At 31.0% G+C, this 15370-nt stretch overlaps 1 protein-coding gene across 2 annotated transcripts; it reads right to left on the bottom strand.

Annotated features, from left to right (window-relative positions):
* Positions 1-6068: 6068 nt before the first annotated feature.
* On the bottom strand, positions 6069-8334 carry LOC118037474 (probable pyridoxal 5'-phosphate synthase subunit PDX1). Of its 2 annotated transcripts, none has more exons than XM_035043469.2 (2): positions 7260-8333; positions 6069-6288 (listed from the first exon to the last, which is right to left on the bottom strand). In XM_035043469.2, exon 1 carries the CDS (start codon positions 8224-8226, stop codon positions 7297-7299), a length of 930 nt encoding a protein of 309 aa, XP_034899360.1. In that variant the 5' UTR covers positions 8227-8333; the 3' UTR covers positions 6069-6288; positions 7260-7296. The 2 variants fall into 2 exon arrangements, with proteins under 2 accessions (XP_034899360.1, XP_073261183.1); XM_073405082.1 differs by lacking the exon at positions 6069-6288 and adding an exon at positions 6458-6480 and having other exon boundaries at positions 7260-8334.
* Between the last annotated feature and the right edge of the window lie 7036 nt (positions 8335-15370).

Genomic DNA, 15370 nt, shown 5'->3' with positions numbered 1-15370 from the left:
TTTTACACTTTTTTTTCAAGTAATTCCCATGAAAAATGACAAAAGCTCTATTTTCACATTTTCTTCTCTTGGCCAGCTGCACACTCCCTCCTTTTCTTTTTCTTTTTCTTTTTCATTGCTAGCAACTTATAAAGAGGATTGTTTTGGGCAAAGTTTTAATTTGGTCCCTAAAAAAAATTTTAGACACTCATTTGTGCATTTGCTCTTTTATCTGGAAAAAAAAAAATCTTATCATACTCTAAAAATTCTGAAACTTTAACCTAAGTTAAAATAATATTTTATAAGACTCCACGCAAAATGTCAACTTAATCTAATGACCAAATTGAAAGTTACAAGTTATAACATAAAATTAGCTGGTTTTTGATTTTTCATCAAAAAATTTAAATTTTTATATTTCATACTTGTACAAGTCATATCAATTAATTTACTCAATTCACGAGATCATTTTTTTTCAAATACACACACACACACACACCAGGGTTTACAATTGTTCATGCAACACCTGTTGTATTGTGGATTACAATAGTAATCCACAGTATTTTGCTTTCCTTTTTCTTTTTCTTTTTTCTTTTTGAATTTTTATTATGCTTTTTTTTTCAAATATGTTTTGTCGATTTCATCTTTTAAAATTAAGATTGTTAAGAATTTAGCTTCGTAATTTACTTCTTTTTATTTTGCATTTATATGAGGTTAACATGGTTTACGGGTTTGTTAAGGTAACCTAGGTTGCCTCGGTTTACAAGTTTGGTAGATTATCTTTTTTTTTTTTAATTGAACTTTACTTTTTTTATAGTCTATTTTCTTTTCATATAGTTAAAAATAATTTATTTTTTTAGAAAAAAGCATATTATTAAACTTTATAAGGTAACGAAAATTAAAGGGCGTGAGGAAATCATTATTCACCCACACACATTGCACTATGAATGACAATAATAATCCACAATGTTTTGCTTTCTTTCTTTCTTTTCCTTTTCTTTTTGTTTTTGAAATTCAGTTTTTTTTTCAAATTTTTTTTTCTTGATATCATCTTTTAATATTAGAATGATTGATTTCATAACTTGTTTCTTTTTATTTTGCCTATATATGAGGTTAGCGTGGTTTACAGGTTTGCTTAGGTAACCCAAGTTGTTCCGATTTACGAGTTTGGTCGGTTGTCTTTTATTTAATTGAACTTGACTTTTTTATAATCTATTATTTTCTCATATAGTTAAAAATAATAATTTTTTAGAAAAGTCATATTATTAAATTTTATAAGGTAACGGAAATTAAAGAGTGTGGGGAAACTACTATTCACTCACACACATTACACTGTGAATGACAATAATAATTTACAATGTTCTGCTTTCTTTCTTTTTTTCTTTTTCTTTTTCTTTTTGAATTTTAGGTATGACCTTTTAAAAAAATTTGTTTTTGTCGATTTTATCTTTTAATATTGGGATGGTTGGGAATTTAATTTCATAATTTATTTTTTTTTTATTTTATCTTTTTATAAGGTTAGCATGGTTTGCAAGTTTGCTAAGGTAACCCGAGTTGCCCTGGTTTACAAGTTTGGTAGGGTGTTTTTTTTTTAAATAATTAAACTTGACTTTTTTATCATCTATTTTTTTTCTCATATAGTTAAAAAAATAGTTGTAGATAAAAGTTATGTTATCAAACTTTATAAAGTCCATGAACCTATTAATAGGTTTAGCTGGTTAACTTGGTTCGCGAGTCTAAAAAGTTTAATTATTTTAATTATTTTTTTATTTCATTCTTAGATATTGAGTTAATTATAAATTCAATTTCATAATTGGTTTCGCTTCGCTTTTTATGAGGTTATCACGATCCAAAAATAACATCTTGATGTTGGGTTGATATTTGATTTCGCAATCATCTATTTTTATTATCATATAGTTCAATAAAAAATAGTTTTGAAAAAAAAATTATAATCCTAGTGGGTTCATAACCCATTTCTCAAGTTTGGTGTACTAGCCTGACTTACTAAATTCATAGGTTTGACGATTTTACTCACCGGTAGGATATGCTTTTTTTTTTCTTTTAATTGTTTTTAATTTATTCTTGTTCGATTTAATCTTTTAATATTGAATTGGTTGAAAAATAGACTACATTATTGATTTTTGTATGCTTTCTACTAGGATAATTGTCTTAAATAAATAATTATTTTTAGGTTAGTGTTTAATTTTGTGAGCATCTATTTTTATCATATAATTAAATAAAAAAGTTTATAAAAAAACGTTATTGAATCCAATAGAGTTCATGACATGGGTCGTAAGGGGGACCAAGGTCAATTTAATTTGTCATTGTCTCAATATTTGTTTTTAAAAAAATCATCTTGAAGTTTTTATAAAAGCTAAGTGATGTTTTTTATCGATCATCAAGGTTGGATTTGAACCTATGAAATCAATCGATTTAAATCAAGCTACCTCCTATATAGTTTAATTGAAAACTTGAGTTAGATGAAGAGCTGAGTCGGAAGGTTTCAAAATTAATCAACTTGGTCATGTTTAATAACAATGTTAAAAAGTTCTCCATGCTCTTAATATCTTTTTTTACATTTTTTAAAAAAATAGGTCTAACCCATGACAATGTGCGAGACAAAAAACATTTCTCTACGAGGTAGATGAATAAGATTTGTAATAATTTGGGTTAGCCATTTGGTTTGCCTCTTCAGGATGTTTCAACTCTAGTAGCTCTATGAGATTTGTTCTGAGCAAGTCATTTAGCATCCTAGATATGTCCGAATGAGGGAGCATATAATCTTTTTCCTATTGCTCTTTGAGGAATGACTTCTTTCTTTCACCTTTTTGAAAAACAGTTGGTATTGCACAATCATTCCTTTTAGCATTTGTTGGTACCTTGATGGCATTAAAGTTAATTACTTAATATTATATTCCATTGATATTTAGAGTGCTCTTTCCAAATCTATAACCTTTAGGATGTTTTTCTTAGGCTCTTGTATAGATAATGACGAGTTTCCAACTACAACAATGTTATGTTTTATATTGTGTACTTGAGTAGCCATTTCTTTAAAAGATTAAGGTTTAACGCGACCCCCAATGTATCCCTTGAATGCACATATCTAGAATGGAAGTACTTGATCTTTATAATTGATGTTAAGGTTTTCCCATCAATGAATATAGTCAATGACATGCTTTTTTGTTCATTAATGTGCATTAGTGAGTTCAATCATGCTGATCACATGACGAATGATGTAGAAACGATTAAGAAACTCATATTTTAATTGCTCTTAACTATCAATTAAGCTAGACTCCAAGTTAGTGCACCAGTTGAAGGCATTGCCCTTTAAGGAAAGAATAAATTCTTTTACCATAAAATCATCATCAAGAATTGTTGCATATCTCTATAAAGTAAGCCACATATTGCCTTGAATTCCCTTTTTTATTGAATTATTGAAACTTTGATGGTTGGTAGCTCAAAGGCATCCCTAACAAGTTAGTTCTTTGGGTATATGGCTTCGTATAAGAATATGAAGGTTAAACTAAACTTTCTATTTGATCCATGATAGCCTCTTTGATAAGGTTTTTTTGTTGATTCATGGTAAAGATGTCAGAAGTAATACTATGGATATTCCTTATAGCTCTGATTGTAGAATCCTCAACAATATTTACTTGATCTTCTTGCATAGCCTTGGTAAATAAAGTTTAGCCTCCCTTGTCCATACTCTTTAGTTTGTTCATCAATTTTTCTATCTCATGGTCTTTCACATTAAGTGATGTCAAAAGCCTCTCAACAAGTTTTGTCAAGTTAGCCACTTGATCCTCCAAATATGTAGTCTTGATCATCATCATTGACATGGTGACAAAAACCGAAGCCTTGGTGATTAACATGGAGAAGTCTTTATAGGTGATTTGTCAAAGTAGTCATCTTGAGTGCCGAAAAAAAGTCCATATGTCCAATTTGATTTTAGTAGTGGAATTACTTGTATTTTCAACATTGGATCAACAAGCCCCTGTAACCCCCCCCTTTTACGTTCGATGTTGACATCAACTCTATAATCAACTTTGTTTGTGCATAAATCATGCATTGATCAATTTAGAAAAATAATCATAACAAGAATATTTAGAGCATATATTGAAGCACCAAAGCACATTATCATTGAAAAACAAATAAACAAAGCTTAGTTTTAAAGGTCCTAGTGGAGTCCTCATTTTGTCGTAAGGGACTTCTCGATGAACTTTTTGTGAAAATAGAAAAAATAAAAAAAACTAGTCGCCACTTAATTTTACAATAACTAAAAACCCTAACTTGTCTTTAGAGTTTTCTAGGTAAGGGGTTGGTTATGTTAGAGAACAAATTAAAATCACCCTAAAACATCATATATAAAGTAAGCTGCTTTGTATTTATTTTTAATGATATAAGGGGTCTAATGTACATATATGCTAAATTTTTATCTAAAATGGTATATGGATTTTGGTCATTGAAAATGTAAAATTTCTAAATTCTAAGGCAATGATTTGAGACTTATGCTTAGCAACAAGACTTAATCCTCACCTTTAAGTACATACGTTAGATCCGAGAAGATAGTTATGACTTATTGGGCTTTAACCCAATTTATTATGTTATATCCAAAATAGACTTGAAAACCTCCACTTACAAACCACAAGCCTATGTGAGATCGTGTGATCTAACCTAAATTTAGTATCATAACACAAAACACTATCTATCCATATTCATTAAAAACATAAAATTGCTTGCCTTTAATGTGACTTCCAAGAAAAACCAAATTAAGATTTATGATTTTGGAGCCAATTTTAAGTTAGGAGGAAAATACAAATATATCTCAAATTAAATGGAAGACAAAATGCAAAGATAAATCAATATTCACCTACGCAACTTGTCTTCCCTTAACACACTATATTCAAGGAAATACCTTATTATGATTTATAATTTTCACTCTGATTTTAAGTTATGAGAGGAGTTCAAGCCATATAAATTAACGAAAAATCAATATTCACATGCATAGTCAACTTGCTCACCTTTAATGCGACATCCAAAGAAAAACATAATTAGAATTTATAATTTTTAGGCCGATTTTAAGTTGCAAGAAAAATAAAAATCCATAAGAAAAGCAATATGCAAATATACATTGTTTTTTTATATATAAATATTATTATTGTTTTTTATTCAATAAACTACAACGCTAATTAAAGAAAACTATTTTGTTATCAAAACAAGAAAAATACATGAATTAGAAAGATTTATTTTTATTATTGTATAATTAAATAAAAAATAAATTTCAAAAAACAAAGTTATTAAACCCGACAATCCCCATAACCAAGCTTATAAGTTAGGCAACTAACCCGTTTTGATCTGAGTTAATAAAAAATATCATCATTTTAATGTTTTTTTTATATAATAATAAAAAAAAACATTGATTTTGAAATTTATATTTTTTTAAAATCAAACCATATTTTAATCAAGTTGACTTAGTTGCGAGCCCATATGTTAAGTTAATAATACCATGCCAAGTTAACTCCTATGTAATTTACTTTTTAGATTAGACCTAGTTTAATAAAACACTCATTTATGCAACTAAACAGTAGTTCTCAAACCAACCCTCAGGACGATGTTGGCAGCTGCGAAGTTATACGAGGAAGGATTGAGTAACTTGGGATTGCTGGCAGGAGGATTCTCAAGATAGTGATTTCCCAGCTACTAAAGGGACGGGAAAATTGCAGTGTGCAACCTTAGGTGGCGTTTCCCATTTCTTCCTTCAATTGCTCATCCTCTTGCATGCTGTAGGCAAGTATGATTGCTTGGAAAATGATTTGATACGCTCACAAAATCTGCAAACGTTAAGAGGCAAATTTTTGTGGCCATGTTGGCTAGCAAGCCCAAACATTTCCAAGCATGTCGTGACGCAGCTATCATCTAATGCTGGCTACAGAAAAGCATGTTAAACAAACACATTCGGCAATGTATACCAAATCCAAACTGCCAACACAGTCGCAAATGGCAGGTAAGAAATAAGCAAGCTAGTCGAAAGATGAGGGTAAAGGCACATATGCTTGCATGCTTAAAAAATAAACATAAAAGATCAAACAAGATCCAAGAACCTAAAAGAAAGTTACTTTAAAGCATGAAACAGTAGTCTTACAAAGAAAAGGACATTTATTAGACTGCTTTCTCTGTGGTGTTCCTAGTATGGGATTAAAAAAGATTACAGAACAATGGAAAGATCCTCACTTAGCAAATATTATACACAAGTAGCCAAGTGCTTGAGGCTAATTTTGAATGACTTGAAACCAGCTGCATCAGAAAAGATTCCTGCAGAAATACAACCATCAAAATCAGCTGAGCTCTCCACTGTCTTAATATCTGAAAATAATTTCAGCATAGATTGCTAAAACCTTTAGAAAGAACTTACAAAATTTGGGAAAACAGTACAAACAGTGGAACAGGCAAGCTGGTATTGAAAGACATAACCATGTAGAGATGGTGAATGTCAGAGATGACAAACTACATTACAACTAGGAAAAATCAGCAGTTGCTACATGTTCCTCAAGCATGTACAAATACTATCAGGAACAAGACCAACATTTAAGATCTATCAAGCCTCAAATAATCACAAACTATTCAGTACATTAAAGTCAGGTATTTCTCGACTGAAAGAGACAACGAGGGTGAGAATTTACTGACTCCTTGAGAGTAGCAATAGCAAATCAGCATCTTGCATTTCTAATCTAAATTTAAAGATTATGCGAAAGCAATCCTACGAGATTCCTCGGGTCTTGCCTCGTGCTAAGGAATTCACGATGAGATAGAACCCTGCTGATTATTCATCTAATCGTTGATACCCAGCCCGTTCCTTGTCAAACTCTTTAAACTGCTGAATCATTGGCAACTAAACTATGACAAACGAAAACTACTCCAGCTCATCCTGCAACAGCCATTCTCAATAGTTTTTTTTTTTTTTTGTTCATGTTCATATTTATAGCCTTAAAGCAGTTCTAAATTGAGCATGGTCACAACACCAGGACCAATAACAGGTCACTGGGTCAGCAATATAAGTAATGAACCAGTTTAGCTTTCTCAAAATTGACAAGAGAAAACAATTTTAAAAGAAAACAGCAACATGTCCAGAAACATCAATGGTTGAGCATTTATTTGAGATAGTTTTGACAAGATTCAACAGAGCTCACATGTTTTTTTGTCAAAGCAAAGTTCACGTAACCAAAAACCAACAATCTTAATAAGATAAATTACTACTACCAAGCACCAAGATCTTTGAACCTCACCTTGAGGCGCCACATGAAACCATCAAAATCCCACCTCCTAATCCGACCGACTAGCAAACCTCTCGACCTTCTTATCATTCAAATTAAGCCCAACCATAGCCTCACCAAGCCCACAACTCACCTCCGCCAACACCTGAGGATCACTGTAATGCGTTACAGCCTGCACAATAGCTCTCCCCCTCTTAACAGGGTCCCCACTCTTAAAAACCCCAGACCCAACAAACACACCATCACATCCCAACTGCATCATCAACGCTGCATCAGCAGGGGTAGCCACTCCCCCTGCTGCAAATTGCACAACAGGCAACCTCCCAAGTTGCTTTGTCTGCATAACCAAATCATAAGGAGCAGCAATTTTCTTGGCAAAGGTAAACACCTCATCATCATCCATGTTTCTCAGCACCCTTACATCCCCCATCACGGACCTCACATGCCTAACAGCTTCAATGACATTCCCCGTACCCGCCTCTCCTTTAGTCCTTATCATTGCTGCACCTTCCCTTATCCTCCTCAAGGCCTCACCCAAATTTCGGCATCCGCAAACAAAAGGGATGCGGAAATTGTGCTTGTTAATGTGATTTTCTTCATCAGCTGGTGTAAGAACCTCGGATTCGTCGATATAGTCGATGCCAATGGCTTCAAGAATTTGGGCCTCGACAAAATGCCCGATTCGGGCTTTCGCCATGACAGGGATTGTCACTGCCTGTTTTATTTCTTTGATGAGCTGTGGGTCGCTCATACGTGCGACACCGCCTTGTGCACGAATGTCAGCGGGGACTCGTTCTAGTGCCATGACAGCACAGGCGCCGGCTTCTTCGGCAATTCGGGCTTGTTCAGGGGTGACAACGTCCATTATGACCCCGCCTCTTAGCATTTGGGCTAGGCCTACCTTCACGGAGAATGGGGATTTTTTGGTTTCTGTTATTGCTCCGTTGCCATAGACTGCCACTACTCCGGTTCCTGCCATTCTCTTAGAGAGAGTGGGTAGAGAGAGACAATGAGAGAGATTGGTTTAGGTTGTTTGAGCGAGAGAGCCGACGAGAGACGAGCGGAGGTGGTGGTGTTTATAAGTAGTGAGAGCGGCGAGGATGTTGAATGGCTCTTATTTATTGGGCAAACTTCGTCTTTAGTCCTGTAATTATCAAGAAATGTTTAATTTGATTTCTAACGTCTTTTCTTAATTGGATGTTTACACGTTCCTCTCAAAATAAATTCTTTTTGAATTGTTTTCAAGGACCTCATGGGTGCATTGTATCGAGTTTACTTATAAGTTATTGGTTTGATCTAAATTAAGTTTTTTTTTTATTAAAACAATGTTATTCATATGTTTTTTATACCAACTCGATCGAGTTTAAATTAAATTTAATTGATTTAATTAAACCATTAAAAATCATTTAAATTAACTAGATTTCATTGAGTTAATGTCTAATTTAGCTCAATTAAAAATTCAATTCGAGTCAGAATTTAAAGCCTGAATTTTTCAGGTCAATTCATTAAATTATGTAAAGTTTAATTTCTGTAATTCAAATAACGAGAATGAGTTATAAAAACAAGTAGTAAAATCCATGCATTTCTTAAAATAGTTCTGATAGAGGAGTTTGTGAAATTATAAGGATTCAATTGAAAACTTTTTTCTTCAAATAGCAATTGAGAATGGATTGATAGTTGGGGGATTAATTTGAGTGGCCTTACTAATTCTTACTGGTTAGGAAAAAAAGTCGTGTTTGATGATGGTGAGATTTTGATTTCACGGTCAAGAAGGGTTTATAGGCGTGGAGGCCACGTATTGTTGGTGGGCCCAACCTCGGTTTAGGAGATTTTCTAGTTACGGCTTACGTGGGGAATCATGGTTCTGTTGTTTATACAGACAAGAACTTGCCCCCTCTGCTGTCCCTGCCTATTTTGCTTTAGGTTCATGTCAGATCTTCACTTTTTATTTTATTTAAAAAAAAAAAAACAATTTATAACCCATTTATTTTTACATTTCAAAGTTATTTTTAAAAAAATTAATTTTTATTTTTATTTTTTTCTTTTTTTTATTTTTATTTTTTTTTAATGTGTTGATATTAAAAATAACTTTTAAAAAATAAAAAAATATATATTAATTTGATACATTTTTGAATAAAAATAATTTTGAAAAACAACCGTTATTATACTTTCAAACATCCCTAATAATTAGAATATAGGATCAAATCAAAAGCTCTTTTATATATACATATAACATGTTTTATAGTATATTTATTTTATGAAATTCAAAAAAATTAAATAAAAAATTATTATTAAAATTCATATTTAGTTTACGTGTGTTCTGCCATGGATTAGATCAAAAATCAATTTTGTTTGCATGGATGCATCCCGGTCCAATATGAAATTAGGCGCAGACACGTCTAGGTTTAACATGGAGGTGGACACGGTCGCATCCACCCCTAACATAAGATTGGATGAGGACACGTCTAGGTTCAACTTGGAGGTGGACGCGGTCGCGTCCACCCCTAACATAAGGTTGGGTGAGGACGTGTCCAAGCCCAACATGTGGTTGAGCATGGATGCGTCCAAGCCCAACATGACAGTGGCCACGGTCATGTCTAGACCCAATGTGGGGTTGAGTAGGGATGCGTCCAAGTCCAACATGACAGTGGCCACGGTCATGTCCAGACCCAATGTGGGGTTGAGTAGGGATGCGTCCAAGTCCAACATGACAGTGGCCACGGTCATGTCCAGACCCAATGTGGGGTTGAGTAGGGATGCGTCCAAGTCCAACATGACAGTGGCCACGGTCATGTCCAGACCCAATGTGGGGTTGAGTAGGGATGCGTCCAAGTCCAACATGACAGTGGCCACGGTCATGTCCAGACCCAACGTGGGGTTGGGCACGGATGTGTCTAGACCCAACATGGAGTTAGGTGTGGATGCGTCTAAGTCTAACATGACAGTGGCCACGGTCATGTCCAGACCCAACGTGGGGTTGGACATGGATGTGTCTAGACCCAACATGGAGTTAGGTGTGGACGCGTCTAAGTCTAACATGTTATTATTACCAAAGAAAAACCATATAGCTGATTTGAAGGATAAAATTAAAAATTAAAAATTATTATTATTATTATTATTATTATTATTTGTGCCATAAATATTATCATTATTATTATAATTGAAGGTATTAATATTAAAAATACTATTATTTGTGTTATAAATATTACTATTTCTATTATGGTTCAAAGCATTAATATCAAAAATATTATTATTTACGATACAAATATTTTTATTTTTATTTTAATTCAAAGCATTAATATGCATCTGGGTCTCACCACATGGCGCGTGGGTCAAACTACACGCCCTGACAAGGCAGCCTAAGCGCCAGGTGTCCCCACGTGGGGGCACGAGCCTAGCTCATGCGCAGGGCAGGGTAGGGCAAGCCAACGCCACATGGCGCTCGGGCCTGTCCCAGCACAAGGACAGGTCAACCCAAGCGCCAGGTGTCCTCACATTGGGACGCCTAGGGCAACCCCACCAAAACTCAAAGTGAGCATATTCTCCTCAATAATACATTCAATGCCAAATGCATCTTAGTGAAAAGACAACTCCACCTCTCCCCCGTTGCCATTGCAACTCTTTGTGGCAAGAGTTGAGCTATCATTACACTGCTCTAATCCACAACACTTTGAGTCTAAGTAAACAGTAAGAGGGGCAATGAGTCCTTTTAGTATATTGTATAATATTTATTTTCAATATTCTATTTTGTAAAAGAACTTTTTTTATAAAATCAAAAACTATTTTATACTTATTATTTATAATTTAAAAATTTTAAGAATAAAGATATATGAAAGAAAAGATTTTATACAAATTTTATTTAATTGAAGAAACATAAAAATATATTATTAATTAAAATATAAAATTAATAATTTGAAATATTTAGTTGTGATAGTGAACTTATGGCATTGTAATTATAGCATGGTAGCTGTGTAAAAAGGTAATGGTAATGATATAGTAATGATTGATATGATATTGCTATTATGCTAATGTTTATAACAATACAAAATTAAAAATTATTTTTATTTTATTAATAAATAAATATAATTATAATAAGGGATGATTATATGACAAAGGTAACCATAATAGAATGATAAAGGAAAAAATTAAAAATATTTGTAAATATATAAAGTTAATGATAGTACTAATGAAGTTAGTGAATATAAAATAGAAGGTGATGGTGAAGGAGTAAATATGAATGTAATAGTTGTGATACTCATAATAGTAAGAATGATATTATGAAAATCTTAGTGATGATCTTAATTTTAGAATGATATTAATGATTGAGTGGTGATTATAATGATTTTATAATATTTTATAAAAAAAAATAAAATCACTATTTATTGCTTTCTTTAATTCCTTTTTAAATTATTAAAAAACAAATAAATGTAATAATTCAAAGAAACATATTTTCTTATACACACTAAACACATAGAGTCTAACAAACCCTTGCTTGGACAAAAATGTGTTCTTTAATCAATACTCTTTAATGAAGAATGGGGGATTTTATGAAGATTATGGCCAAACAAAAGTCTTGCGAGATAGAGGATGATAGGCCAAAAAAAATGGAGATTAATAGGTCATCACACTAACTAAGTTGGTTTGAATTTTGTTTTGAAATATATATTGCTAGTTTTGTGAGATAAGATATATTAAATCAAGTTAAAATTTTAAAGATAGATACTAGACATGTGAAAACATATTTTTGTAAAATTTCAGATAAATCAAAATTTAAAAATATATTATTTTAATTAATTAAAGTTGTTGTTATTGTTTTAACAAATCTATCAACAAAATGTTTTTTCTTAGCTATTTTCAACTCAATTACTCCATACTTATAATAGGTTAATTTTGAACAACAGGGGGCATTAAATGAGGCTTATTTATACTTTAAACTTGTGCATGAGTTTGGGCTACAAGGATTCCTAGTCTGTCTTGGGTTCATTGAAGAATTAAAGTACATACCTTACAAGGATTCCAAATCCCATATGAACTTGATGTGGCGGCATCTAAGAGGATTTTTCTCTTGGGTTTCTTTTACTTATTTTGATGGTATTCCTAGTACATAAAAAAGACTAAGAGGAGACAATATAAGAAAGGAAAATCTAGCAATAAAAAAAAAATTTACCTAGTTGAATTACTACTCTAAAAGTTTTGATCAAAACACCACTCAAGAGAGCTTGGAGATTTTGCCTACATGGTGGAATTCTAGCATGAAGAATTTGTTTTCACTATGTTATTTTATTTATTTTATGTTGAATAATTATTTTTAATTTGAGTTTATTCTGGCCTATTAGATATTATATAGGGTTTTATTTTACTATTAGAGTTATGTTAGTTGATTTCTAATTTGGGCTAATCGGCTTGCAAGTCAACATGGATCTATTAAGGTTATTTAGAGGGGACTATATATTACTTTTGTGGTTTCAAGTTTCAGCAATTATGATGTTTTGAATAAACATGATTCTTTATTTGTTTTGAATAAACATGATTATGCAAAATAACTTTTCTTTCCAAGGACAAAAATCGCACAATGTCTTATCGAAAATTAACTGGTTTCGTGGTGTTATTCATAAACTTCAGGTTCTTAGATACATAGTTATCTCTGTGTCCAAGTTTTTTCTTTTCCAATACCTTTGATTCTTAAGTATATGGTTACCTCTAGGTCGGGGTTTTGAATTTGATATTCGACTTTCTTGGGTTGATTTTAAATTTTATTGTGGGTTGCATGACCATGTGATCACAAAATTTATATTAAGGCAGGTGTAGAATAATGATAAATAAGCTAATGATAAAAAAAAAAGTTAAGTATATGGTTACCTCTAGGTTGGGGTTTCAAATTTGATATTCGGCTTTCTTGAGTTGATTTTAAATTTTATTGTGGGTTGCATGATCATATGATAACAAAATTCGTGTCAGGGCAGGTGTAGAATAATGATAAATAAGCTAATTATAAAGTTAAAAAAATAATAATTTATTATTACTATTATTTTTGCAAAAATATCACAAAATAATGCATGAATGAAGTTAAGAATAAATAAAGTAGTGATAAATAGCTAAGTATAGAGTAATAAATAGACCAAGTGTAAAGCAAAATGAAAAAATCTTTTTTTGATAAAAAAAGTGTAAAGCAAGAAAAAAATGAATGAGGATAAGAACAAAAAGAAAGGTCATAAATAGACCAAGTCTAAAGAGGTAAATATACCAAATGTAAAGTTAAAAAGAATTTTTTTATATAAAAAAAGTATAAATATAAAAGAGGGAAAAATTAAAAAAAAATAAAAAAATAAATGAATAAAGATAAAAATATATAAAAAAAGGAAACGGTAATAAATACACTAAGTGTAGAGAAAATTAATCTTTAAATTTATTTAAAAAAGAGTTGTAAGAAATTATAGATTTACCATTATTATAGTAAATAAATAAACGATAGTGATAAAAAAGACCACGTATAAAGTGAGTGATAAATAAATAAAAATATAAAGCAAAAAATAATAATAAATGAGTAAGGATAAAAACAAAAAAGAATGATGATAACTAAAATAAGTATAAGGAAAAAAAAGAAGGAATTAAAAAAAAATCTTTAAAAAATGATAAATTCCTTTTGTTCTTATCATCATTGATTCATTGTTTTTTTTTTTCCTTTTATTTATGGCAGTGGAATCTAGGCTCTTAGTGCTTCTCGTTTCCCCCTGTTTTGACATTGTGGGCAGTCAGGGCCACTATTTTATTGAATGGATGGACCAAAGAAAACAAAATATTTATGGAGAAAAAAGAGGTGATAAGGTCGTCTTCAAGTGGCTGGGATAAAGGAGAGGAAGGCTGCCTCTCGCTTCCAATCTTAAAAAATAAAGGCCTCCATGACTGCCGTTTACTCTGTCGCTTTCAAAATATGAAAGAGCAGGCAAATCTTTGTTTTTCTTTGATTTTCTCTTCTTGTTTTTAAGATTTTTTTTATTTAAAAATTATATTAAAATAATATATATATTTTTTATTTTTTAAAATTTATTTTTAATATTAATATTTTAAATTAATCTAAAAATATAAAAAAAATAGTTTAACAAAAATTAAAATTTTCATTTTTTTTTAAACAATGGTTGACCGTAGAAACAAATGCATGTTTTCTTTGTTGATTTTTAAAATTTAAATATTAGAGTCAAATACATTGAAAAATATATTAATATTTTTTTTATTAAATTGAATCGATGTAAAAAGGTGGGTGATTTTGAAATCAGTCCAAAAAAATATTAATCTCAATTAACATGTAAACTAGTTAAAAAAAATTCCTTATTATCAAATAATGCAGACATTTCTAAGAAATGCTCTAACACTATCTTCTTCTTCTTTTTTACCATAATTGTAATAACCATGCATATAATTAGGAGGTGTTCGGAAGGGATGCCACTCCTTCAAAATTATTATTATTACTATTTGAAATTTAGAGTATGCTGCAAGCTTATGAAAAGCAAATTTTTTTAAAATTTAAATCATAATATAAAGAGTTGTTTTTCATAAGTTACAATAAATTTAAGGTACAAGTATTTTTGATAAACTGACTCAAAACAACTTTTAGAAGAAGATAATATGTAGCATAAGTTAGAATTTATAAATTCAAATTTTTAATTTTTAATTAAATCAAAATCTTTACTCAATTATGCAACATACTATTCATTTAAATCAAAAGTTGTTTCTAGCCAACTATATCTATGACTTTTCTACAGTTAAAAGTTAAAAATCAACTTAAATTATTTTTTAAAAATAATCATAATAAACAAAAGTATAGTGATAGTTTTAGGAAAGTCTAAACATTTTTATGCACAATGATAATTACAATAACAAAATTTATACTTTATTCTTATTCCTTAATATATATAACTTTTGATCGACTTTTAAAATACTTAAAAATCTTTTTGATCAAGATATATTCATTGGCACTTGAAAGTAGATTTTCTAGCTCCACCATCACTGGTAATAATCATGTTTAGTGTTGCAGAGTGGGACTGTACTAGTGTGGATAGATCTGATATAAAGTTGCAAGATGAGATGAAGGGTGTGTTTGATATTCTCATAGCTTTTTTGGTTTG

Source organism: Populus alba, chromosome 16 (genome assembly GCF_005239225.2).
Source record: "Populus alba chromosome 16, ASM523922v2, whole genome shotgun sequence".
Classification (NCBI taxonomy): Eukaryota; Viridiplantae; Streptophyta; class Magnoliopsida; order Malpighiales; family Salicaceae; genus Populus; species Populus alba.
The sequence above is the reverse complement of the archived record's forward strand: the minus strand, read 5'-3'. Positions and strand labels throughout refer to the sequence as shown.

Coding starts and splice junctions, on each gene's coding strand:
- LOC118037474 (XM_073405082.1), bottom strand. CDS start 8,226: ATGGCAGGAACCGGAGTAGTGGCAGTCTATGGCAACGGAGCAATAACA.